General features: G+C 50.4%; 1 protein-coding gene across 1 annotated transcript in view; it reads left to right on the plus strand.

The window, feature by feature from the left end:
* DDX31 (DEAD-box helicase 31) overlaps positions 1 to 24,674 on the plus strand; it is a 71,601-nt gene that overhangs the window by 3,890 nt on the left and 43,037 nt on the right. Inside the window, exons 2-14 of the mRNA XM_066255877.1 lie at positions 1,645 to 1,901; positions 2,005 to 2,080; positions 3,005 to 3,048; positions 4,204 to 4,274; positions 5,173 to 5,237; positions 12,379 to 12,423; positions 13,755 to 13,796; positions 15,119 to 15,183; positions 17,279 to 17,398; positions 17,525 to 17,631; positions 18,690 to 18,910; positions 19,544 to 19,723; positions 23,220 to 23,279. Of these exons, the coding sequence (XP_066111974.1) occupies positions 1,645 to 1,901; positions 2,005 to 2,080; positions 3,005 to 3,048; positions 4,204 to 4,274; positions 5,173 to 5,237; positions 12,379 to 12,423; positions 13,755 to 13,796; positions 15,119 to 15,183; positions 17,279 to 17,398; positions 17,525 to 17,631; positions 18,690 to 18,910; positions 19,544 to 19,723; positions 23,220 to 23,279 (1,353 nt within the window). The remainder of the gene's footprint in view (positions 1 to 1,644; positions 1,902 to 2,004; positions 2,081 to 3,004; positions 3,049 to 4,203; positions 4,275 to 5,172; positions 5,238 to 12,378; positions 12,424 to 13,754; positions 13,797 to 15,118; positions 15,184 to 17,278; positions 17,399 to 17,524; positions 17,632 to 18,689; positions 18,911 to 19,543; positions 19,724 to 23,219; positions 23,280 to 24,674) is intronic.

Raw genomic sequence — 24,674 nt, forward strand, 5'->3', positions numbered from 1 at the left:
AAAGTTTGTGTCCTGTTTGAAACAGTTAAAATGGAAGGAGAGGTAGGAGGTTTTGGGATGTATGAAGGAGCAGTAGGTACAGGGGAAGTAAGCTGCTACTGTGTTGCAGAAAGCAAACTTCAGACTCATAGGTAGGTGTTCAAGGAGGCAGGTCCTGCCTGGATGTCAGAAACAGCTTCTGAAGCTGCGGAACGCTGTCTTCCTTGAGTGGTGGAGAACAGTAGGTGCCACAGCAAGGCCACCTGTCAGGAGCCTGGAGTAGGAAGTCTGCCTGGTGGGAGTGGCCTTTTCCACCGTTTTTATGCTCCAAGGGCCTGGGGTTCCACGACTCAGGTAGAATCTGCACATTTCATTCCACCACGCGGATGATTCAGCGGGCCTGAAATTTAACCTCCTCTTTTTCTTCAATCTGAAAACTCCTGAACTTGAGACTTAGTAAATTTGTCAAGTGGAATAGGTCAGTCCTTGTGATTAACATTAAACATTAGACGTTGTATTTATTGATTTACCGAGATACAGAAGACCGAATGGTTTCCAGGAACAAAGAACTATTGTTTCTGGCAGGTTGGTCGGAGCCACTGTCAGGGCTGAACCAAGCTGATGTGAAAGCGAAAGCCGTCCCTTCGAGCCAAGAGGAAAATAAGTTCCCAGAGAGACCAGAGCTCCAGATTAACAGGGCCGCCTACTCACAGGATGTTTTTGTTTTCCTGTGTAAATTGGAAGGGAAAGCCAAAGAAAATAGAGGAATTGGCTGTTTCTTGTCCTAGGGGGAGTTTGGACAGTGTGTGCTTAACCACATTGGTGTTATGGAAATAGAAGCAACAGGCAGGAAAAGACGGGATGCTGTGGCCTGTAGTCGGCGGTCAGGTGGGGAGAGTTAGAAGTAATTGCGGTGGGAGTGATGGATGGAGCAGGGGTCTCACTTGGAATGAAGACAGCGGGTGGGAATTGTCTCCAGGCCATGTGACTCTGGGGGAGAGCTTGAGGAGAGAGGGACCCAAGCACTCTGGTGAAGCAGTGATGGAGGGTTCCGGTCCCTTTGTTAGAGAGAAAAGATTCATTCCTCTCCCCCGCCATCCTTCTCACGTCGGGATTACTAGTGATATGGACTGACTTAGCATGCATGCTTGGGGGGGAGGGTCTCTCATCTCTTAAAACAAACTCGTTTGTTAATATTCAGCCCCCAAAATGTTTCTCCCTTCCTGATCCTTACCCTCATCTTGGTTGAGTTGATGGTTAAGATGGATGGGGGGGGGGGTCTGGTGCAGTGGTTTTCAACTGCTGGACCACAGACTGGGGCCGGATCATCAGAAATTTCATGCCCATCTGCTAGATAGTCCACCACCCGGGTGCCTCACCGCATGAGATTCCTGGCAGAGTAGCCCTGGGCCGCGGCCGCTGGGTAGAAACCTCTGGTCTAGTAGAGGAGTGCACTGAGTGTTTGTGGGCTTGCTGTTTCCTGGCTTTTGGAGGAGAGAGTCTGGTTGCAGACCCTAAACTGTTGCTTGACAAATGGGGTGTAATGATCTCTGCGGGGAGAGGCAGTTCCCCGGGCGGGCGGGCGGGCTGCACTAGGAGGCCTGTCTTCATGGACTGATGCATCTCTTGCTGCTCTCTCCTTCTCTCCTTTGGGGAACAACGCAGCAAGCACGGGCCACCAAAAGGAAGAGCCAAGCATCCAGAGAAGCTCCCCTAGCGAAGCGGAGGGGTAAGACATCCTCTCTCCCAGCCAAGAAAACCGCAGCGAAGGAAACGCAGAGGACTTTCAAGGGGAAGGCACGGAAGGTGTTTTCGCCAAAGAAGTCTTCTGCCGGTGCAAGTGTTCGAAACCAGGAGCAGAAGCTGTGTGTTAAGACCTCGTCGTTGTTTAAAAACAACCCTGAAATCCCCGAACTCCCCAGGTATGTCAGGTGCCGGCGCAGCTCAGGGATAAAACGAGCTAAGTGTCCTCTGCCTGTTGCTATGTTTGTCGGCACTGATGGCGGCTTTTGTTCATTGTTGCAGACCTGTGGTCAAGCAGGTGCAAGAAAAAGTGTTTTCGTCGGATGCGTTTCACGAGCTGGACCTCCACCCGCACTTGGTGAGCACCTCCCTGGGGTTCGTGTGGTTCGTGTGCTTGATGGCTCCGGTGTGCTTGTTCTTTCAGAATGTCTGAAACGACAGTTCTAGGAAGGAAAGTCAAAGCATGGCTATTTTTGCTCACGTTACCTGAATGAGCTCAGATTGATAAGACGTTCTTCTAGGATCGGACAGCTCACATGAGCTTACATTGCTGTTCGCTGTGTCCTCACCCCCTTTTGAAAAGACCTTTTTTCACTTCATTCAACTTAGGACTGGGATCCACTCTCAGGCTTTCAGTCAGCCTCTTTGTCACTGGGTAGATGTGACATTGAGGCTGTTCTGGGTGGCAGATGTCACAGGGACTGTAAGAGGGAGCTCAGCTGCATCTTCCTGTTAAGAGATGCCAGTAATAAGAAAGGATCGAAGGGAGAAGAGACTGTTTTAACATGCACTTTCCACAAATGAACACTTGTTTTCTTTAAACATGAATGAGTTTTCCGTGCCTATTTACAAGTGAGGAGAGAAAACTGCACTAACCGCAGTTAGGGGTTTGCCCTGCTCATGTGGTGTGGCCGGTCTCCTCCTTCACGGTGAGGTCGGTAAGCTGTCTACTGGCTCTCAGCCTGGGTGCTGTGGCCGTTTTGGGGTGAGAACTCGCTGTGCGGTGTGTAGCGGCGTCCCAAGCCCCTGCTTGCTTGGTGCCGGTAGCGTTCTCCCCGCAGCAGTTCTGAGGAGTGAAGGCTGCTTCTTCTTCAGACGCTGCGGCAGAACCGCCCCAGCTGAGAACTCTGGGTTGGAGAGCTTAATGCGATCGTGGTGGTCACTGTCATCCCCATGGGTTTTGTTTTGTGGGGTTTTTTTTTGTTTATCTTATTTGCATTAAATATATTTATGCCAAAAATTTGATAGTTAAAGAATAATATTTACTTTTTGTCTCTTTCAGATTTCCACCTTAAATACGGTCTTAAACATGTTTAATATGACCAGGTGAGAGTTCCAGGCCAGTCCTGATTTTCTTAGGACTTAAGTGGGTAAAATTGTATGAACTCTCCTTTTCTGTGGAGGACTGAGCCAGTTTTGTGGAGTGATAGAGAGCAGTGCCTGGTTATTCTGGACATGTCCCTTAGTCACTGGGGTCCCCCACCTGTCAGATGGAGAAGCTGGGTCCCCAGCCCATGCTGCCCTCAGCTCTAGGCTATAAGAGGGCTCTGGTCCAGAAGTCAGTCTGCATAAGCTCTTGTGTAGTTCCTGCTTCCCTGAAAATAATTTGTTAAAAACAGAGACTTCATCATGCAATTTCTTAGTCGTTCCTGGCTATCTGGGAGCTCACGGCTCCCTTCTCTTTTGCATGGGAATCTCCCCCTAAAGCTTTGCTGCATTTCATTTGTCCCTCTTGGAGAAGACAAGAGAGCTTGCCACATGCTTTTGCAACAGCTCCAGGTTGTCGGCATGCCTGTCTCATTTATTTTTTTAGTTAGTATGGTGAAATGGCCAGTCTCTGGCTTGCCTCAACATTTCCAGCTCAGTTCCAGCACTTTTTTTTTTTTTTTTGTATTTTTCTGAAGCTAGAAACCGGGAGAGACAGTCAGGCAGACTCCCGCATGCGCCCAACTGGGATCCACCCGGCACGCCCACCAGGGGGCGACACTCTGCCCGCCAGGGGGTGATGCTCTGCCCCTCCGGGGTGTTGCTGTGCCGCGACCAGAGCCACTCTAGCGCCTGGGGCAGAGGCCAAGGAGCCATCCCCAGCGCCCGGGCCATCTTTGCTCCAATGGAGCTTCGGCTGCGGGAGAGGAAGAGAGAGACAGAGAGGAAGGAGGGGGGGGGGGTGGAGAAGCAAATGGGCGCTTCTCCTATGTGCCCTGGCCGGGAATCGAACCTGGGACTTCTACACGCCAGGCCGACGCTCTACCACTGAGCCAACCGGCCAGGGCCAGTTCCAGCACTTTAACTGAGGCTTTATTCTTCTGTTTAACACAAGTTTCTCAGCACCGTCGCTTGAGCGTTTTGGTAACTTCTAAGGGGGCAGTCGATAGGCTAGAGCATGGGGCAGTTGCATCTTGTATATCCGCGTCTGCCTGTAAACGTGAGTGGGTCCTATGTTACGGGTAACCTTGTGCTCTTTCTTTTGTGCGGCCAAAGCGTGCAGAAGCAGAGCATTCCAGTGCTGCTGGAAGGCCGAGACGCTCTCGTGCAATCCCAGACGGGTTCAGGTCAGTCATCGTCTCGCCCCTGCCCTCTTCCCATGGTGTCCAGGCCACGGTCACATAGTAGGTTGTGTTGTAAGGGACTGTCTGGGGCAGTGCCCGCTTTGTTTCTGGGGGGGAGGAGAGGCCGTGCCAGCTGGTGAGCAGAGCCCTGAATCGGTGGACAGAGTGCAGAGGGGGCGGCGGGTGGAGCCCCGAGCCGGAGCTTCGGGAAGCACCAGGTTCTGCTCCCGTTCGCGGAGCCTGTCTCAGGCTGAGCCATGTCCCGCCGTCTGTGGCCAGAGCTGCCCGTCCTGCCCCGCTGGGCGGTGGAAGTTCTCTGGTGCTGAGACAGCTCCGACACGGGCACACACTGCTGGATGCGAGGCATTTGATCAGAGGGGAACGCTGCTTCTGCGTGTTCCAAAACAGCCTGGACGTGCTCTCTGACCCCCTGGGCCCTTTGTGACTGCCTAGCTGTGTTCCACGCTCCCCGCCTCGGCCACCACTCTGGCGGAGGAGCCTGTGTTGTTGTCACCCGGGGTCCCCCTTGGTCTTCGGAGGCTGGGCTGGGCTTCAGGCTGCCCGTCCCAGGTCAGCACCCCGAGGACGGTCACTTGACCACGGAGCCCGTTAGGGAGGTTTGGACCGCTTCAAAGGAGGGTTGAGCTGCAGACAGGCCTTGGATCGAGCTTTTGTGTAGCCCAGGAAGTGGACCCCTGTGCCAGGTTGGGGGAGAAAGGGGTGGGGCCGCTGGTTTTGTGAAAATAGGCCTGAGTGGGGCAGAGGAGTGTGGCAGGCAGGTGAGCTCGTCCAGCTGTCCTGGATGTGTGACAGGATTTCCCCACATTTTGTGCCGCCTGTGGGAGCAGGGCTGTCACCCTCAGGGGCTTTGGTTTTAACCACTTTCATACTTTTTTAAAAGGTAAAACTCTTGCCTATTGCATCCCTGTGGTCCAGTCCCTTCAAGCAATGAAAACAAAAATACAGGTGAGTGTCAGCTGTTTGTACGCTGTTGTTCGCATGCATAGGAAACCATCCAGTGAAGCACAGAGTAGCACTGGGACCAGAGGGCCTGTTTGCACTTAGCACTGTCTCCTCACCTCTTGAGTTCATTCACCACACAGATGTGTTTCCTCAGAGACTGTTCCCGGAGAGCAGCAGAAGGAGTGTGTTCCACCGTTGTCACTGTAGGTCCGACAGGGACCGGTCATTAGATGCCCTTGAATGTCAGACATTGTTCTGGATGCTTGCCTGTGTGGTTGTCTGAATCTTTTTTTTTTAGGTGAGAGGAGGGGAGATAGACTCCCACATGCACCCTGACCAGGATCTGCCCGGCAACCCTCGTCTGGGACCGATGCTCAAGTACTGAGCTATTTTAGCACCCGAGGCTGACTCACTCAGACCAGTTGAGCCATCCTCAGTGCCCAGGGGCCGTGCTTGAGCCACTGGCCGTGGGAGGGAAAGAGGGAGAGAAGGGGGGCGGGTAGAAGCAGATGGTCTCTTCTCCTGTGTGTCCTGACCGGGAATCGAACCCGGGACTTCCACACGCCAGGCTGACGCTCACCACTGAGCCACTGGTCAGGGCCAGTCTTCTGAACCCGTAACTGCCCCGGCCCCACGGAGTTGCTGGTGTTACTGTGAGCCTGAGTGAACGTGAGACATGGAGGTTTGGGAAAGCTGAATAACTTGTCAAGACCGCATGGCGAGTAACCGGGGACTGGGTTGCCACGTCAACTCTCTGGGGCTCCAGAGACCACGTTCTGAGAGAGGTGGACGTTGTATTTTAAATGTGGTTTGCCACAAGTAGTAGATGTGCAGATAAGAGCCCAGTTAGTGAGTCTGACAATTAAGCCCCTGGTATCAAGCCTTTTCTGGAACTTACTGTTAGTTGTGAAACACATTGAGTTAGTGCCTGGGCCCCAGCTGGCTTCTTTGTGTTCCCGGGAGGCCAGCTCGCCTCTGCGTTCCTGAGGCGTGGACGTCATCTAAGCCCGGCCAGGCATCCCACAGGCGCAGCCTGGTTGGTCTGGAGGAAGTGGGACGGTCAGAAATGGGAAGTGAGGTGGTTCACAAGCAATTCGGTTGTGCAGAATTAGACATGCATCGAGCCTGCCTGGGATTTGAGTGCCAAACAAATAATGATCGTGTTAGATTCTAGCCCATAAACTGAAACAAATACCCCTGAGTTCAAACTGATATAAAGACATGACTGAGTGAGTGAATGGTGGAGGGAAAGCCCTCTGCAAGTGGAGCCCCAGAGAATCAGTGGAGAACAAGGGGTGGAAGTAGCATCGGCCTTGGCAGATGCCACGGGAGCGTTTGGGCAGGGCTCCTCAGGCTGCTGGCGTGAGTGGGGAGTGTGGCGAGGTGGCAGTTCACATAGTTTCAAGTATCTCCCTGCGAGGTCCTCAGTCACAAAAGGAAAGCGGTCCCCTTTCCACAGGAAGCCTGGCTGTCGCCTCCTAACCCAGTGATCAGAGCTGGCCTCCCCACGCCGAGGTGGGTGGACCTCATGGGTCCTCATGTGCCCCTGCAAGTTTCGTGAGGACGCAGCTCCACTTCTGTGGTTTCCTTGCCAAAAATGCATAACCCGCATTTAATCATAAGTACACATCAGACAAACCAAAAATGAGACGCATTCTACAAAGCAGCTGGCCAGTTAACACAAGACAAACGCCAAGGAGCTACCACGACGAGGGGACAAGGGAGACGTGACCGCCCAGTGCCGCCTGTGTGCCGAGTCGGGTCCTCGCTGGGAGGGTGTTAGCCAAGTCAGTTAGTGGGCTTTGACAGAGGTCTGTAGGTTAAGTAAGTGTTTAACCCTTTGAGTAGTGAGGCTTTTTCATGTTTGCTGAACCCCGGGAGTGAGTTTGTTTTTTGGGGTTTTTTTTTTTTCAAAAAATGAAATTAGTTCTATTTCCAGTTTTATTAACTTAAATTCATGTTTGGTAACTAATTTATGGAAACAAGAACATTTGCCTTTTTTTAATGTCTTACACTTTTTTAAAAAATTTTATTCATTTTTAGAGAGGAGAGAGAGAGGGAGAAAGAGGAGAGAGAGGAGAGAGAGGATAGAGAGACAGAGAGAGAGAAGGGTGAAGGAGCTGGAAGCATCAACTCCCATATGTGCCTTGACCAGGCAAGCCCAGGGTTTCGAACCGGTGACCTCAGCATTTCCAGGTCGACGCTTTATCCACTGCGCCACCACAGGTCAGGCCACATTTTTAAAATAAATCATACTCTGGATGGTCAGGAGGCACAAGGACATACATGAACGTTTGTACTACTCAAAGGGTTAATCAATGTTAATTTCCTGGTTCTGATCACTGTACTGTGATTTTTTTTTTTTTAAACAGAGGAGAGAGTCGGAGAGAGGGATAGATAGGGACAGACAGGAACGGAGAAAGATGAGAAGCATCAATCGTCAGTTTTTCGTTGTGACACCTTAGTTCATTGATTGCTTTTTTTTTTGTATTTTTCTGAAGCTGGAAACGGGGAGAGACAGTCAGACAGACTCCCGCATGCGCCTGACCGGGATCCACCTGGCACGCCCACCAGAGGGCGATGCTCTGCCCCTCCGGGGCGTCGCTCTGCCGCGACCAGAGCCACTCTAGCGCCTGGGGCAGAGGCCAAGGAGCCATCCCTAGCGCCCGGGCCATCTTTGCTCCAATGGAGCCTTGGCTGCGGGAGGGGAAGAAAGAGACAGGGGGGGGGTGGAGAAGCAAATGGGCGCTTCTCCTATGTGCCCTGGCCAGGAGTTGAACCCAGGTCCCCTGCACGCCAGGCCAACGCTCTACCGCTGAGCCAACCGGCCAGGGCCTAATTGCTTTCTTATATGTGCCTTGACCGTGGGCCTACAGCAGACCGAGTGACCCTTTGCTCAAGCCAGTGACCTTGGGTTCAAGCTGGTGAGCCTTGCTCAAACCAGATGAGCCCGTGCTCAAGCTGGCGACCTCTGCATCCCAGTCTAATGCTCTATCCACTGCGCCACCGCCTGGTCAGGTTGTACTGTGATTTTGAGAATCGATACCACATAAGGAAGCAAGGAAAAGGGTTTAAAGGAATTCTTTGTGCTATTGGGAGTTCTTTGTATTGTTCATGCAACTTTTAAAATGAATAAGTTTAAATTTTATGGAAATAATTTTAAATGAGTAAAACAAATTCTACACAATCATCCAAGTGGTGAAACCTAGAGTTGTTAAAAGTGATATTTTTTCTATTGTTATTTATGAACTTGTATTCTTGCCAAATTAACTGAAAAAAGGCAGATTACAGACCAGCATGTATACAATTTGAGTCCAGTTTCGTTAACGATGATAATACGTGTGTATATACATAAGAGAGAAGAAAGATACTTATCAAACCATTCATGGTGTTTTCTCTGAAGCGGGTCAGTGAGAAGTTGATTTCCTCCGGGTGACTGGCTTTCTTCCTGGGGGCACGCACAGTGAGAGTTCATTCAGCAGAGGGCTTCCTTAGCGTGATACTTGGAACACAGAGAAGGAGAAAGAGATTAAGTAGAAGGTTTTAGACCACTCCAAGTTGGAGAGCTGGGAAATATTGGAGCTAGCTTTCATCCTGCAGTCCTAGCCCACCTGTCCTGTCTCCTTCCATGACCTGGGGACAGAAGAGGTTAGCTTCCACGCCCCACGGAGCCCATGTGGTAGGCGGCTCTGCTCCAGCCCTGGCTCAGAGTGTGACTAGGCAAACCATTTCACCCCTCTCTGGCTCACTTCACCCGTGGCATGGCGCAACTACAGTGCCTTTCTCCTGGGGGGAGGAGCAAGCCAGCATGGCGAATGGGAAGGGTTGAGAAGGGTGTCTAGTGCCAGGTGACAGCCTGCTCTTTGTGTCCTGTCCTCCTCAACACGCTCCTGTGGCCTGTTTGAAGGGTAGTGACTTAATTCGTTTATATTCAGAACCATTAACAAGCCAGATAGTTGCCTTTATTGGCTCAAATATCTTTGAAATCTCAATAAAGCTCATCCTATTCAAGGCTGAAATATTCTGTCGAGTTTTCCAAGTCCAAACTTGACGCACTTCTTTCAAGTACAGTAGTAGTCAGTATAGACCCTTGGAGTTCATTGTAAAGTGATTGACCTGTGACAACACACATGTGGAGGGAGCAGCAAATTCAGGGCACCCAGCAGAGTCTTAAATTACTGTGGGGATGGACCAGGACGGCCATGCCGCTGGGCTCTCCTCTCCGTTCCTTTCAGCTCTGATTGTTTTTTAGCATCACACCCATCCTCTTCCCTCACTTCTGCCCTGCGAGGAATTGATTTTCCTTTCTTCGTGTCTGTGTAGTAACACCTTTTGAAATGTCAGAATCTCCTAACGTCACACTGGCACACGGGTACCGCTGTACTAACATGTTTACTGTTCCTCGCCGGCCTCCCGTGCAGGTGCGCCAAGTTGATGTTGAGCACAGACAGCTCTAGTTTGAATTCCCAATCCTTTCTCCTCGTGGGTAAATGTCTCCTATGCAAAACATGAACATCATACGTGTGATGAAATCTGCTGCTGACTCTGCACTGAGTGTCTGCACTAACTGTGTGGACTCAGTCGTGGCTGCAGGCAGTGGGGTAGGGGGTGGGGGTGGAGGCAGGGCGCCATGATTGCCGCGCTGTCGTCAGATGGCTTTCTTTTCTTCTGTTACTGTTACTGCTGCTGCTGGTTTTAGATACGCTGCGCATGGTAAATAAGTGTAAACAGTACCAGCAATGTGTGTAGGGAAAGCAAGGCATTCTACTCCTCCACCTTCCCCAGGTGGGGTGGTTCTGTCAGGACGCAGTGGTCCTTGTCACCTGTCTCTTGTGTGTCCTCCCCGGTGTGTTCTTCGCATATAAAAGGAAATATGAATACGTTTAGATCCTCTCGTCCCTTTGATTGAAGTTTTGTTTGTTTGCACCGTGGCGACTCCTCGTTTGTCCAGGGCTGCCCAGTATTCCTCTGCACCTCTGTACGGTAAATTGAATCATTCTCCTGTTGGTGGGATTTGCGTTTTCAGTATTCTGCTACAAACAGGGCTATTATGAATAGTCTACATGCTGGAAAATGCAACTTCTTTATGCACGTGTACAAGTATATCTTTTAGAGAAATTCCTATAAATGGAATTTGCATTTTTATTTGATAATGTCAAAATTGACCTTTAAAGGTGTTATACCAATTTGCGATCTCAACAACAGTGCATGAAAGTAGCTATTTGCCTCTGTCCTTATCAACACTGTCAGCTGCTTAATTTTGCTCATTTGACGTGTGAAAGATACTATATTATAGTTTGTTTGAATTTCTCTTTGTAAAGTTAAACATCTTTTCATTTGTTGTTAAAGCTATATTTTGAATTCTTATTTCCATGAGTTCCTGCTTATGTCCTCTTCCTTTTTCTGTTTGAATTGTTGGTCTTTTTTATTTTCAGTTGAGTTATAGACCATCCTTATAAGGTAGGGAAATTGGCCCTTTCTTTTACGTGTGGCATATTTTTTCCCATGTTGTCATTTAACTCTTGATTTTGTTTGGGTATTATTTTTTCCATTGTGAAATTTTAAATATTTATGTATTAAAATTTCTGAGTCTTATGTTATCTATGAAAAAGCCGATTTAATATCAACTTAATATTTTTTCTAACAGTTTATTCTAAAATGACCTTTGAATTCTCCGTTTTTCCCTGCTGTAAATGCCTTTATTTTCTTGTGTTTCTCTGTGTATTTGATTCTTCTCTAGACTCTTATTTGCCACTGTAATCTCTGTGTACCACGGTCAGTTTTTAAAATTACATTGAAGTTATGTTAACAGCTGGTATCTTTCAGAAATGTCTTGGTGGTTCTTGCACATTTATTTTTCCATGTGAACTATGAAATTTTGCCTGGTTATATATTGTGTTGCATATGCATATATGTGTGCACCTGTGCATTTTTGTTCAAGTTGCAGTACATTTATGGGTTGATTAGGGGGGAATTAGCTTATATATATATTATCCAAGAACAGGATATATCTTCCCATTTATTCAAGTTTTATGTTACGTACCTCAGAAATGTTTTAAAATTCTCATATAGATTTTTGTTCATCTTTTTTAGATTTTGTACATTTTTTGTATGAAAATTTTTTTTTAGATTTTGTACGTTGTCAAGCTTATTTTTATTTTTTTCCTGAAATCAGGTAGAGTTAATAATTATTTTTATCTTTTTTGTTGCTATTACAAGTATGATTTTTTTTTCTCCTTTGTATTTTCTTACTTTCTCTGTCAGAAAGCAAGTGTCTTTTTTTTTTATTCATTTTTTAGAGAGGAGAGAGAGAGAGAGAGAGAGAGAGAGAGAGGGAGGGAACGGGGGAGGAGCTGGAAGCATCAACTCCCACATGTGTCTTGACCAGGCAAGCCCAGGGTTTCGAACCGGCGACCTCAGCATTTCCAGGTCGACGCTTTATCCACTGCGCCACCACAGGTCAGGCTCTTTTTTTTTTTTTTTTGAGTGAGAGGCAAAGAGGCAGGAACATCGAGCTGTTCCTGTAGGTTCCCTGACCAGGAATTGAACCGGCAGCCTCTGTGCTTCAGGAAGATGCTCCAACCAACCAACCTGTACAACCAGCTCAGAAAGCAGTTGATTTTTCTATATTAATTTTGTATTCGACTAGTTGACCTAATTGTCTTTTTTGTAACGTATTCAAGTGATTCTTTTATTTTTTATTAAATTTTTTTTTAATGTTTATTTTATTGACTTTAGAGAAGGGAAGGGAGAGAGCAGGAAACAGACAGGAACATTCTGTTCCCGTATGTGCCCTGACCGGGCATTGAACTGGCAACCTCTGTGCTTCGGGCCGATGCTGCAATCAACTGAGCTATCCGGCCAGGGCCAAGTGATTGTTAAAAATATTTTCGCAGGATAAAATATCTGTTAATAACAACAGTTGTACCTCCTACTTTCCTGATTGATACACATTCCGTTCTCTTGTTTGATTGCATGGGCCAGCACCCCCAGGACAGCGATCCAGGATACTGAGGGTAGGGGGCATCCTGTCTCGTTTCTTGAATGCAACTGCTTCTGATACTTTGCATGTGGCCACCCTCGGTTTCTGCCATCTGGACTCCTGTGACTTTCACTCACGGTGTTTCTCTCCCTCTGTCAACAGCGCGGTGATGGCCCCTACGCTCTGGTGCTTGTGCCAACGAGAGAGGTAAGCAGGCTCATGCTCGTGATGAGTCTTGAGCAAGTGTTTCCACTGACGTCCTGTTGAATTCATAAGTGGTCTTACCGCTTTTCTCTCTACTGCACAAACCGCTGTGCCTTTCCTTGGCCCAGGATCCATCTTTTTGGTCCCTGCCAAATATCCAAATATTCAAGTATTCTTGAAAATTTTAAGTTAAGTTTCCCTGTTATCTAAAAACTAATTACACTATAAGTTTCTGTTCTTTTAAAAGAAACTTAAATGGTCACATATGTGTACTCCTTTTCCTCAGCTTAATTAACAGTTAAAGCAGTCAGCCCTGAAATGAGAATTTTCTTTTTAAAGAAGTTACTGTGCCAAAAATATTTCTAGAAGTTAAGGTTCTTGGTATTATTCTTCTTTCTCGGTGGACATCTCTTGTGTCTGGTATATTTGATTTGCCCACAGAGGCGATTCCGGATTAGGCTGTTTTCTCCATCAAATGCTATTCACTTCCCTGCGGAGAACTGGCTGTGATGGGAGTTGCAGTTTCCACTTGGCCTTTTGACCCCCTGCAGGGCCCGTCAGTGCCGTCCGCTCTGGAAGGAGCAGGCACGAGCTGTGTACCTTTTTACAGCAGCAAACTGGCTAATTCTGAGGACGCTTTGTGAATACTAACCATGTGGAGAGTGTGTGTGTGGGCGCGCGCATATGTGTGTGAGGTATGTGCTTGGGTAGAGGGACTGTGGAGAGGCTTTGGGGTTGTTACTGGTTATAACCTACACTCGTTATCACTTTCTTTGGTTTCCACTGGGTTTGTTGATTTTTCTTTTCTTGAATGAACTTGAGGAGTGGCCAGCTGTCAGTCGTCAGCTCCGGCTCTGCCCTGGTGTATTCTCAGGATACAATCATGTGGCCTTAAAAGTTCCCAGAGCCTAGCCTGTTGCATCACTTGTCCGGTTTGCCCTTCGTACATCTTCTCCCGTTCTGTCTGAGGAGAGCCGGTGCAGGCCGACCCTCGCCCTTCTCCTGTCTTCGTGCACAGAGAGCTCACGTCTCTGTGGCACGCTGGGAATCCAAGCCAGCAGAGGGAGCACAGGACACTGCTTCGTGTCCAGGCGAGCAGCAGTCCCTGTGTCAGTCCCTGTGTCTGTCCCTGTGTCTGCCCACGTTCTGCAGACTGACTGGGCTCCCCGTCAGTCACAGCAAGGCCTATTTTCTGAGTTGATTCTGTGGTGGGAATTTTTCCCCTTAAATCTTAACAGGTGGTCCAAGTTTGGATCCTGATCATTTTGCACTGTCTAAATTTAACAAAAAAGGAAGAAGAAATCTTGCTCATTATAACTTTTTAATATTTACAGCTGGCTCTACAAAGCTTTGACACTTTCCAGAAACTGCTCAAGGTAAGACATGCCATGAGTTCAGTGTTATCTTGTTTCTCTTTTTCAGGATAAATACACTGTAGTCCAGGGGTAGTCAACCTTTTTATACCTACCGCCACTTCTGTATCTCTGTTACTAGTAAAATTTTCTAACTGCCCACCAGTTCCACAGTCATGGTGATTTATAAAGTAGGGAAGTAACTTTATAAAATTTATAAAGCAGAGTTACAGCAAGTTAAAGCATATAATAATAATTACTTACCAAGTACTTTATGTTGGTTTTTCACTATCTTTTTATTTATACTTTGATTGCTCCACTACCGCCCACCATGAAAGCTGGAGCGCCCCCTAGTGGGCGGTAGGGACCAGGTTGACCACCACTAGGGGGCGGTAGGGACCAGGTTGACCACCACTAGGGGGCGGTAGGGACCGGGTTGACCACCACTGTTGTAGTCTTTTCTTTGTTTTCGAAGAGCTAGGATTTCTCATTTTCCTTTTTTCCCTGGACATCTCTGCTCTTCCCAAGTTTCGTTTGTAGGTTTTTACTGATACAAACCAAACGAACGCCTGTTTTTAGCTTAGCAAGATTACTAGTGTTTTCTGCAAGTGCTAGCGAGCCCCCCCAACTCCACATTCACAGGTAGAGTGACAAGGTGGTCGAGTGGAAAGCAAATGCCACGAGTGTCGTTTGCTTTTGAACAAAGAGAGGGAGGCCCCAGCGCCAGACCTGCCCGCCTGCCAGCCATGCCAGGCCAGGCTGAGAGTCATCCAGCCTGTCTTCCAGTGGGGGGGGGGGGCGGGGGGGACGGTCCTTGGGTTTCATTTTAACCATAAACAACAGAAGGGCAGTAGAATTCCTGAAATGTGTGTTTAATTCAGGCTCTGTGGAGGAAGGCAGAGAAGCTACTTGAATCACTTCAAAAGCTTCCCTTTCTGTATCAGTGTTGGAAGTTAGTTATGTGGCCTTATTTATTGAAATTTTTTAGAGAGAGGAAAGAAAGAGAAGGGGAGGGGAGGAGCGGGAAGCATCAGCTCATAGTTGCTTCTCATATGTGCCCTGATAGGCAAGCCCAGGGTTTTGAACTGGTGACCTCCCCATTGGAGGTCGACACATTATCCCCTGCACCAGCACAGGTCAGGCAGTTACGTGGCCTTAATTCAAGTTACTGCTGATAGTGACCCTGAGTGTGGCGATGGCTAAGAATGGTGTCTGCACAATAACATCTCATACAGTGAGAACCCCCCCCCCCCCCCGACTTCTCTGAGGAAAAGGAATTTACAGTCAGTCTCTGTGTCTGTAATAAAGGGGCTTTGCGTTGATTTTGGCCTGATGTCTTTCTGTAGCCATTTACCTGGATTGTGCCTGGCGTGCTGATGGGAGGAGAGAAGAGAAAATCAGAGAAAGCCAGGTAGGAGGGAGGGTTTGTTCACTCTGTCCTTCCTTCCTGTTCAGTAAGACTTGGTCCTTCTAACCCTGGAGAGCACCTCCTCTCAGACTGTGCCTCCGAGTCCCATGTGTAGGGACAGAGTGGGTCAGCAGGGAGCAGTCACCTCTAGACAGCACTGTATTTTAGAGTATTGATGAACCTATAGGCGGTTCCCTTCCGATGTAGTCTTTTTTTTTTTAAGAATATATTTTTTTAGAAGTTTTTTTTTATTTTTTGGCAGAGACAGAGTCAGAGAGAGGGACAGACAGACAGGAAGGAAGGGAGATGAGAAACATCAATTTTTTGTTGCAGCTCCTTAGTTGTTCATTGATTGCTTTCTCATATGTGCCTTGACTGAGGGGCTACAGCAGACTAAATAACCTCTTGCTCGAGCCAGTGACCTTGGGCTCAAGCTGGTGAGCCTTGCTCAAACCAGATGAGCAACCTCGGGGTCTCGAATTTGGGTCCTCCGCATCCCAGTCTGACGCTCTATCAACTGCGCCACCGCCTGGTCAGGCTGGTCATGACCTTCTTAACTCCATCTTCCCCATCCTCACAGTCCTTGTTTAGTGTACAATCCCTTGGTGACTCCCTTTTGGATATGTTAAGAGTTTGGGATTTTGTTGTGTGTGTGTGTGTGTGTGTGTGTTTATGTAAATAAGATCATAAGCTTACACAATGCTTTGCATCTTGCATTTTACAACCAAAAATATTGGTTCCTAATTCTATATTTGAACTGGCCATTGATATCAGCAGAGAATTATTGTAACAATGAAATTCCAAGTTATCTGCATTCTTTTAAAAATTTTTTATTATAAAAAAATTGTATTACGGTGTAATGCTTAGTAGTGACACCAACTATGTGTGTGAGGAGTAAATATTAAAGTTGAAACCTGCCAGTGAAGCTCGGGTTAGCTTCAGCTATAATAACAAGGGCAGCAAAGAGCAGTGCCCCGGACAAGCTGGATGTTTCCTGTTTCTTTCACTGAAAAGCCTGGCAGTGGCCTGTCCGGGACTGGCTGGTGCTCCAGGGCCGGGACCCAGGCTCCTGTCTGGGCCCCTGAGTGAGCTTCTGCTTTCAAGATTAACTCAGCAGTGACCAGCCATCCCGTTCAGTTTCCTATAGCAGGAGCAAAGGCCGTCAGACCCCCCCCACGCCCCCGCCGCCCAAAGACACCTCTGGGATCTGTGCCCTCACTTTCCCCTTGCAGCCTGTTCTGCAGCTTCACTGCAGGGGGAGCCAGGACGGAGGCTCCGCTAGAACTTGGAGGCTGTCATTGCTGTAGACTAATGGCATAAATAGTGGCTAAAGGGGGGTCATAGATCAGATTTATTCTACCTGGTCTGTGGGCACAGCGAGGCTCCATGTAAAGAAGTTATAGCAAAGACTCTAAGAAAAAATGTTCTGGGATACTCAGTCAGGTAAGAGGTTCCCTGGCATAGAAACCTTCAGGAACAGACTAGAGGACCATAGATCTGGAACGTGTTAGAAAGCGTTTGAACCAGGTACAAGGCATTGGATTACATAGTAAAGATTCAGCGTCCCGACCGGGATCCACCCGGCACGCCCACCAGGGGCGATGCTCTGCCCACCAGGGGGCGATGCTCTGCCCCTCCGGGGCGTAGCCCTGCCAAGACCAGAGCCACTCTAGCACCTGGGGCAGAGGCCAAGGAGCCATCCCCAGCGCCCGGGCCATCTCTGCTCCAATGGAGCCTCGGCTGCGGGAGGGGAAGAGAGAGACAGAGAGGAAGGAGGGGAGGGGGGTGGAGAAGCAAATGGGCGCTTCTCCTATGTGCCCTGGCCGGGAATCGAACCCGGGTCCCCCACACGCCAGGCCGATGCTCTACTGCTGAGCCAACCGGCCAGGACCTGTAATTTCAGATTTTAACAATTTTTTTCTGTGGGAAAGAAACGTCAGAGGAAAGGAAAACTGTGTCTCTGTGCCCGCTTGTGTTTGTCAGGGTTGCAGGCTGGGGCACGTGGGTGCTAGAGCGCCCCTCCTTGGCCTCCTTCCTGTGTTTTCTGTTGGCCCCCCACCCCAGTGTCGTTTTCCTTATGGTCTATGGTTTTAAACAGACTCCGCAAAGGAATAAACATCCTTATCACCACTCCTGGACGCCTGGTGGATCATATAAACTCCACAAAGAACATCCACTTCAGTCGGATCCGGTGGCTGGTTCTGGATGAAGCCGACAGGTGAGGCAGATCCGGGAGTGTGGAAGACGGGCGGACAGGGCTGGTCCTGTCCTCGTTGTGACTCTGGGGCCCTGGTATTCCATTCAGTTTTCACCTAGACTGAAGTTTCTTCTCTTGAAATCACAGAATCTTGGACCTGGGTTTTGAAAAGGCAATCACGGTGATACTCAATGCAATCAACGCCGAGTGCCAGAAACGGCAGAATGTCCTGCTGTCGGCGACCCTCACAGAAGGTGAGCCAGCAGGTGCCCTTTGTTCTGGGTGAAGAGGGTGGCCCAGCGGTGGCTCTCAGCATTGGGGAGGGCAGGTGTCCTCGAGACGGCCTCCAGAGTCCAGCATTCCAGACTGCTGTGACCCCCAGGGCGCAGGGACAGGGAGAGGGCAGTCCCCGATCCTGAGCCACCAGTAAGGCTGGTGCTGCTGCTGCTCATGTCAGGGCAGGGAGGAAGAGGAAGGCTGACTGCTGCCCGGCTGTGCTTCCGCGGGCTTTTCAGTGCGTGTGACCCGCTGAGAGCAGGGCTCTCGTCCTGACAACGTCACCTCTCATCGAAGGGCGTTTTTAGCGCAATCACCCCACCTTTGTCCTAAAGGAATGTGGAATCTGAAATATATTTGTATTCTCTAAGCTGATTTTTGTTTTTCATCCTCCCGAGATGGAATGTCTCAGCTGTCCTATAGCTGGGACAGGAGGGCTTGGGGAGGTGGCTCCACACCTCAGGGGCCTTGTCTGCACGGCAGAGCCTCTCTGCTCTCGGGCAGGCTTGCCGCGTTGCATAGCATGGCGTGGTGGTGCACCAGACCAGGCGCCGTCCATGCGGCCAGTCGGTTCTGTACCTTCTCAGTAGCATTGAGTTTAACAACCGCTTCGTGGCAAAGGGAAGTTTGGGAAATGCCGCCCGTGGCCTCCTCTTGGCAATTGTTGGTGCACCTTCACGCCCTAACATTCCTGGGAAGGCCTGAAGCCTAGGAAGGAATCCACGGAAGCTTTTTGTCACGGTTTTCCTGACTTAGTAGACCTCAGAACCCTTTTTGGGGGGGTGGCCAGGCCTCTGTTCACGTCCCTTTCCGTGGTCTCCCACAGGGGCGAGCATAGAAACACTGGGTGGGCGGGTGGGCAGGCAGTGGGAAGAAGCCAGTGGGTCCACCAGAGGGACAGTTGGGCAGTCAGTGCTGGCACGCGGTGATGCCCTTCGGGACGCCTCAAGACATCTGGGTGTGGGGTGTGTTGGATGTGCGTAGAAGTGACCAGTTCCACGGCGTGTGCCTGTCATCTGTTTTGCCTTTTTCTAAGCTGTGACGCGGCTCGCTGATGTCAGTTTACACGACCCAGTCAGCATCTCTGTCCTGGATGAAAGCCTAACGGATGACTCGGACTTCGACACCGATGGTTTAGAATCCGGCGATGAGCTGGACGGCTTTGCGATTCCCGACGGTCTTGAACAGTACGTGGTCGTGGTCCCCAGCAAACTGAGGCTGGTCTGCCTGGCGGCCTTCATCCTGCAGAAGTACAAGGTGGGACGGGGGGCTGGCCCCGGCCGTCAAGGGGAGAGGGATCAGTGCTGTGCGAGACGCGCACACGCGGTTTTCCAGCCGCGCTGTGGGTGTCAGTCGGTGGTCCTGCAGTTGTGGGGAAGTTCAGAGGTCAGAGATAGCCATGTGTTCAACTTGCCGTCTGCCTTAAGTGTGCGTGTGCGTCCTGGGACTGATGCCGGGGACATCACAGGTGGTGGGGATGTGTTGGGTGTGAGATGGTGCTGGGGCCACTGCTGGCGTTGTGAGACTCCGGTCGTTGTCTGTGTATTTGCTTATTTCCGTGGCACTTCTGCTACGTGGGGCCCTATAGGTGGAAGGGCTTGAGATGGAAGCTTCGGGACACGCGTGGGTCTGAGCCGGCCATGCCTGCGCGGCCCAGTGCCGCACAGCGCCCTTGATGCGTGCCCGTTTCAGGGTGGGACCAGCCAGGGTACGGCCAGCATTCCCCTTTCCTACATTCTGCAGCATGGAGGATTAGTGTTGTTTCTGAATATAATTCAAACTTCTCAGTCACCTGTTTCCAAACCAGGGCCAGCGTGACTGTATTTTAGAGGGGTGCTCGTTGAGGGTCACCTAAAATGATGGTGGTCTTTCCCCTTTGTATCGCTGTAGTTTGAGACGGACCAGAAGGTGATCGTCTTCTTCTCAAGTTGCGAGCTGGTGGAGTTCCACTACCACCTCTTCCTGCAGACCCTGCTGGGCGACGCTGCGGAGGCGGAGGCGGCGGGGCCATCGCCATCTGGCTGCCCGCGGCTGAGATTCCTGCGGATGCATGGCAGCTTGGACCAGGAGGTGAGCGGTGCGGGGGTTCCGACCTGAGCGCCCCGGCCCTCCCGCAGGGCCCGGAGGGGCTGCCTTTGGGGGGGAGGGGCGCCCGGAGCCCATTGTTCCTGCCCCTTGCCCCCAGCCAGGCTCGTCCACCTGAGAGCTCTCCGGCCGCTTGGCTGCGTCTACCTCCGCCAGCTGTTAAGGCAACAGAGCACCACTAAGTAGCTGGCACCAGGGAAGGGTTTTGCCTTTTTAGAACCCCGTGTGTAATTAGGGCTTGATGTCTTCAAATTAAGAGCATTAATGGAGCTAAATTGTGGCTCCCATATGGTACTGCTGAGTGTGACTGCTGTCGTTGTCAACAAGATGCAGCGCTCCCTCCGCCCTCGGTCTCAGCTCAGCATCGGCGCTGAGGACGTTTTTGTTCAGGAGGAAGACTGAACACTTTTCTTGTTTTAGGTTCTTAGCTGCCTAACTCATTGCACTTGGGGAGTGAGGGCGAAGTGCAGAGGCGATGAAGTCACCAAGCCGCACAGGGAGGGACCAATGGCCTGAGCGTGGAGCCATCTTGTCCTAGAGGCCAGGTTGCCAGCAGCATGGACACCAGGGAAGAAAGGCAGAAATCAGGGTACTGCCTGATTTGACTAGAACAGCTTAAAAACTGTCACCTTTTCGGGCTACAGGTGACATTTAAGGGCACCAGGTCCAGTTCCTTCTTTTGTTTTTGCTTTTTTGTTTTAATAATTCAGGAAATGGAAGCTCAGAAAGTGAATTTGCTCAAGGTCACTCAAGGACACAGCTTCTTATTTGCCACAAGATTTTATAGAATTTTCTGACTCTTTCAGCCTTTGTGGGTTTTTTACCTTCTGGATCCCTGATTCAGTTGAGTTTATTGATTTCATAATGCAATACCATTTATGGTGTTTCTTTTTTTTTCTTTTAAAATTAGTTTCCTAATTCTCGGGGTCCATTGTCAACAGAAGCATTCTGCAGGTTAGTCTGAGAGTGTCACAGGAGCTGGACAAGGACTCGGAAGGATCTGGGAGTTCGAATAGATCATGAAGAAGATGCTGTGGCTAAGTTAGTTCAGACTCTTACTCTAGGAGGATGATAGCCTAGGGTGTTCATAGCTGTGTGCCCCGGGGGGCAAACTGCTGTGTTCTAGTTCTGACTCTGCTGTTTGCTGGCTGTGTGGCCTCAGGAAAGCATTTAACCTGCCTGTGCCTCAGTTTCCATGTCTCTGAAATGGAGCCAGTAGTAGGACTACTTCCTCTGGTCGTCGTGACGACCATTAAGTTAACGCAGAGTATGCCAGGCCGGGCTGGCACGGACAGAATGCTCAGTGCACATCAGGGGCCATTACTGTGGTGATGGCTTCTTCAGGAATGGCTCAGTGTTTCAGTTTAATAAACGTTACTGTTTTACTTATGTTACTTTGTTTTAGTAGCCTGCACAGCCTCCCTGTGAGATGGGTAGAAGACGGGAAAGAGTATCTATGTTTTATTTGGTAAATACTGAGGTTGTCTTTTCTAGTCACATATTCCTGGCTTGTGCTGGCCACAATTCCACGTGACCTGTGGTCTCCCTCAACGATTGACACGGCCCCAACCCAGTTGATAGGTGTTACAGAGAAGCTGTGGCTCAAGAAGTTGCTGCTTGGTGCTTGTGACGAATGCCCCAGAGGTGGATTTCCTGCTCCCCTGGGTCTGGACACGTCACAGACGGGCTTTGAGCTGTGTCCCAGCTCTCAGGAGCTTTTCTGATTGGACTCTGCTGCACAGCTGTTAACAATGACCCTTGTACGGTCACGTGCAGCAAACTGGACAAATGTAGTGTCGCACACGGGTCTGGCACGGGCTCGGGACCACAGCTCCCTGGGTCAGGTGTCATTCCAGCCCCTCACTGTGTGCGGATCCCTTGGGCAAGGTACTCAGCCTCCCTGCCTCTCGGTTTCCTTGCCTGGAAGGCTGGTGATGGGAGCTGCTGGGAGGGTGGTTGTCTGATGCGTAGGCCATTGTCAGGTACGGGCCACTCAGTGCACGCTGGTTGTCATTGACCGCTGTCCTAAGTGAGGTGTCCGCGGTCCCGGTCCTTGACACAAGCAAGGGAGGGGCCGCAGTGAGGGTCATCTCAGTGACCACGTGGCTGTGCACATGGAGGGAGAGGCTTCATTTTTCTCTTTTTTCCGACTCGTTGCTCCTGCCAGATGGACATGGCTGAGCCTCAGCTGCTTACAGCACGCGTGTGCGGTTCCACATTCGCACTAGAAGCCTTTAAGTGTGCACACCTTTTGGTCCAGCAAGGTTGCCTTTAGGAATTTACCCAGAGGGAATAAATGATGTACACACGACTTGCCCACAGAGATGTTTTTTGTTTTGTTTTTTATTCTTTTTTTTCTGAAGCTGGAAACGGGGAGAGAGAGTCAGACAGACTCCCGCATGCGCCCGACCGGGATCCACCCGGCACACCCACCAGGGGCGACGCTCTGCCCACCAGGGGGCGATGCCCTGCCCCTCGGGGCTTCGCTGTGCCGCGACCAGAGCCACTCTAGCGCCTGGGGCAGAGGCCAAGGAGCCATCCCCAGCGCCCGGGCCATCCCTGCTCCAATGGAGCCTCGGCTGCGGGAGGGGAAGAGAGAGACAGAGAGGAAGGGGGGGGTGGAGAAGCAAATGGGCGCTTCTCCTATGTGCCCTTCCCGGGAATTGAACCCGGGTCCCCCGCACGCCAGGCCGACGCTCTACCGCTGAGCCAACCGGCCAGGGCCGTCCACAGAGATGTTGATCACAGCATCGTTTTAGTCGTGGACAGTCGGCCACACCTCGGCTGCCAGTAATGGGCCATTGGCCTTGTAAAGGTGTGCACCCACCAGCCAGCTGTGACTGGGTCACGGGAGAGAAGGTGTGGTTCAGGCGTCATCGCCGTGGCACGGAAAGATGTCCCTGTTCTGTTGATGTGTACTAAGAGTGTATTGATAGTGTAAGTAGCATGACCGTTTTTCAAGAGCCCCTCCTTGGTTATGTTTGCACAGGAAGGGCCCCCCCAAAAAAGGGCTTCAAGTGGTGGGATATTGTGTTTTCTTTCTTCCATTTAAACATCATTTTTCTGCAGTTGAATGGGGTTTATAATTTTTCATCTTTTTTTTTAATTAGTCTTTAACCAAACTCCCCTGCAGGAAAGGTGGTGGTTCTTCACCCTCCAGTCTCCCTGGAGGAAACTGTCTGGAATCGGTCAGTCCCCATGGCCCTTCCTGCTCCTGGGGTTGGCTGTTCTGGAAGGAAGCGTCCAGTGTGGCGTTGTCTCCCTGACCCACACTGCCCCGCTGCTCTGCCGTGCCCTGGAAGTCCAGTCCTGGCTGAGCGGGGTCTTGTCAGAGGGAAGACCCGCTGCTTCCTCTTTCTTGGCAAAGCCTGTCTGTCCTGTGCCTTAGTCTAGTTCCAGCGGGAGGGACCTGGGCAGTCAGGGACCCACAGCTGCCCCAGTGGACTCGGGCTGAGTGTAAGGCTTCCCCTTGTCCCTGCAGGAAAGAACAGCAGTGTTCCAGGACTTCGCACGTGCCAGCACTGGCATCCTGTTTTGCACGGTATGTACTGCTTTGTGCTCTGGGTGACACGGGGACATTTCTGCAATTGGTGGTTGTGTTTTCTTTTGACAATTGCTGTGGGGCCAGCCCCACAGAGAGCAGAACACCAGGAGCCTCTTGGTGTGGCTGGTCCCTTCGCGGCTCTGGTTTGTCACCTGACTTTGTCACAGATAGCCAGCTGCCACCCTGCAGAAGACTCGGCGATTTGCTCACTAATCGTGACAGCTGTTGGTCTGAAAACGTGTGAATCTTGGTGATTTTTAATCCACCAAAAACTTGTAAATTACAGCTATCGGGAGTAATTAGAGCTGAGAAAGTCGTTCCACAACAAAAGCGCTCCGCTCACCTCTGCGCACCTTCCCTGGAGGAGGACAGACGCGCTCGGGCAGTCCGTCCGCTATCATCCGAAACTTACCGCTCGCCTGGCAGTCTCAGGCCAGGTCACGCGGCCCCAGTGTTGGCAGTCTTGGGGGGCTGCTGCCTCCAGCACGGCACTGACCCTTGTGTGCACGTCTTGTACTTTTTCGAGACGGCCCTCCTTTGGGGAGTCACTGCACCTTCACTGTGGCTCTCTCCCAAGATTAAAACACCTTCCATTTGTGCCATCTTGGGTGATGCAACTTAATCCCCAACTGATGACGTGGGAACGCCCGCCCACACAGTCAGGAACCTGCGGTGGACGGGGATCACGTGCTGGGTGCTAGCCGGACCGTAGTTCTTCTAACCCAGGGGTCTCAAACTCAACTCAGCATGTGGGCCGCAGAGCAAGATCACAGCCATTCGGTGGGCCGTACTAGGTCTACAAAAGGCAACTGTTACGCAACACTTTTCTCACTGCAGTTGAAAACAAAAAAAAATCAGTACAACAAGCACAATCGTACATGCAGCTTACTCAGTGTCACAAAACGACCAGAAACTGTAGTTCGCATCACAACTGCTGTTAACTAAGCTAATATCTAGCTAGGATGCTAGAGAAATGAAAAATACAAGTAGGCCCCTAGGCTTACTTAATTTTATCCAAAATATTTTGAACTTCGTGGATTAGTCTGCGGGCTGCACAAAATTGTTCGGCGGGCCGCGAGTTTGAGACCCCTGTTCTGATCCCTGTTTTAACCCCTGCCTAGGCCTCTTAAATGCAATTACTTTTTAAGGAACTCGGCTCTCCATTCAGTTTTAAAATCCGTAGAGGTCACTTTCTCCCTCAAGTTATAGAGTATGGGTGAGTGCGATTGTCTTTCTTGTGTGAGGTTCTTTGTGAGACGGCCTGCTGGTCACCCGTGTGTCTTGTGTGAGGTTCTTTGTGAGATGGCCTGCTGGTCACCCGTGTGTCAGTGTGCTGATGCTCGCGTGGCACACAGCAGCTGTGCCGACCACGGTTGGTCAGGGCTGAGGACA

Source organism: Saccopteryx bilineata, chromosome 2 (assembly GCF_036850765.1).
Source record: "Saccopteryx bilineata isolate mSacBil1 chromosome 2, mSacBil1_pri_phased_curated, whole genome shotgun sequence".
NCBI classification, from domain to species: Eukaryota; Metazoa; Chordata; class Mammalia; order Chiroptera; family Emballonuridae; genus Saccopteryx; species Saccopteryx bilineata.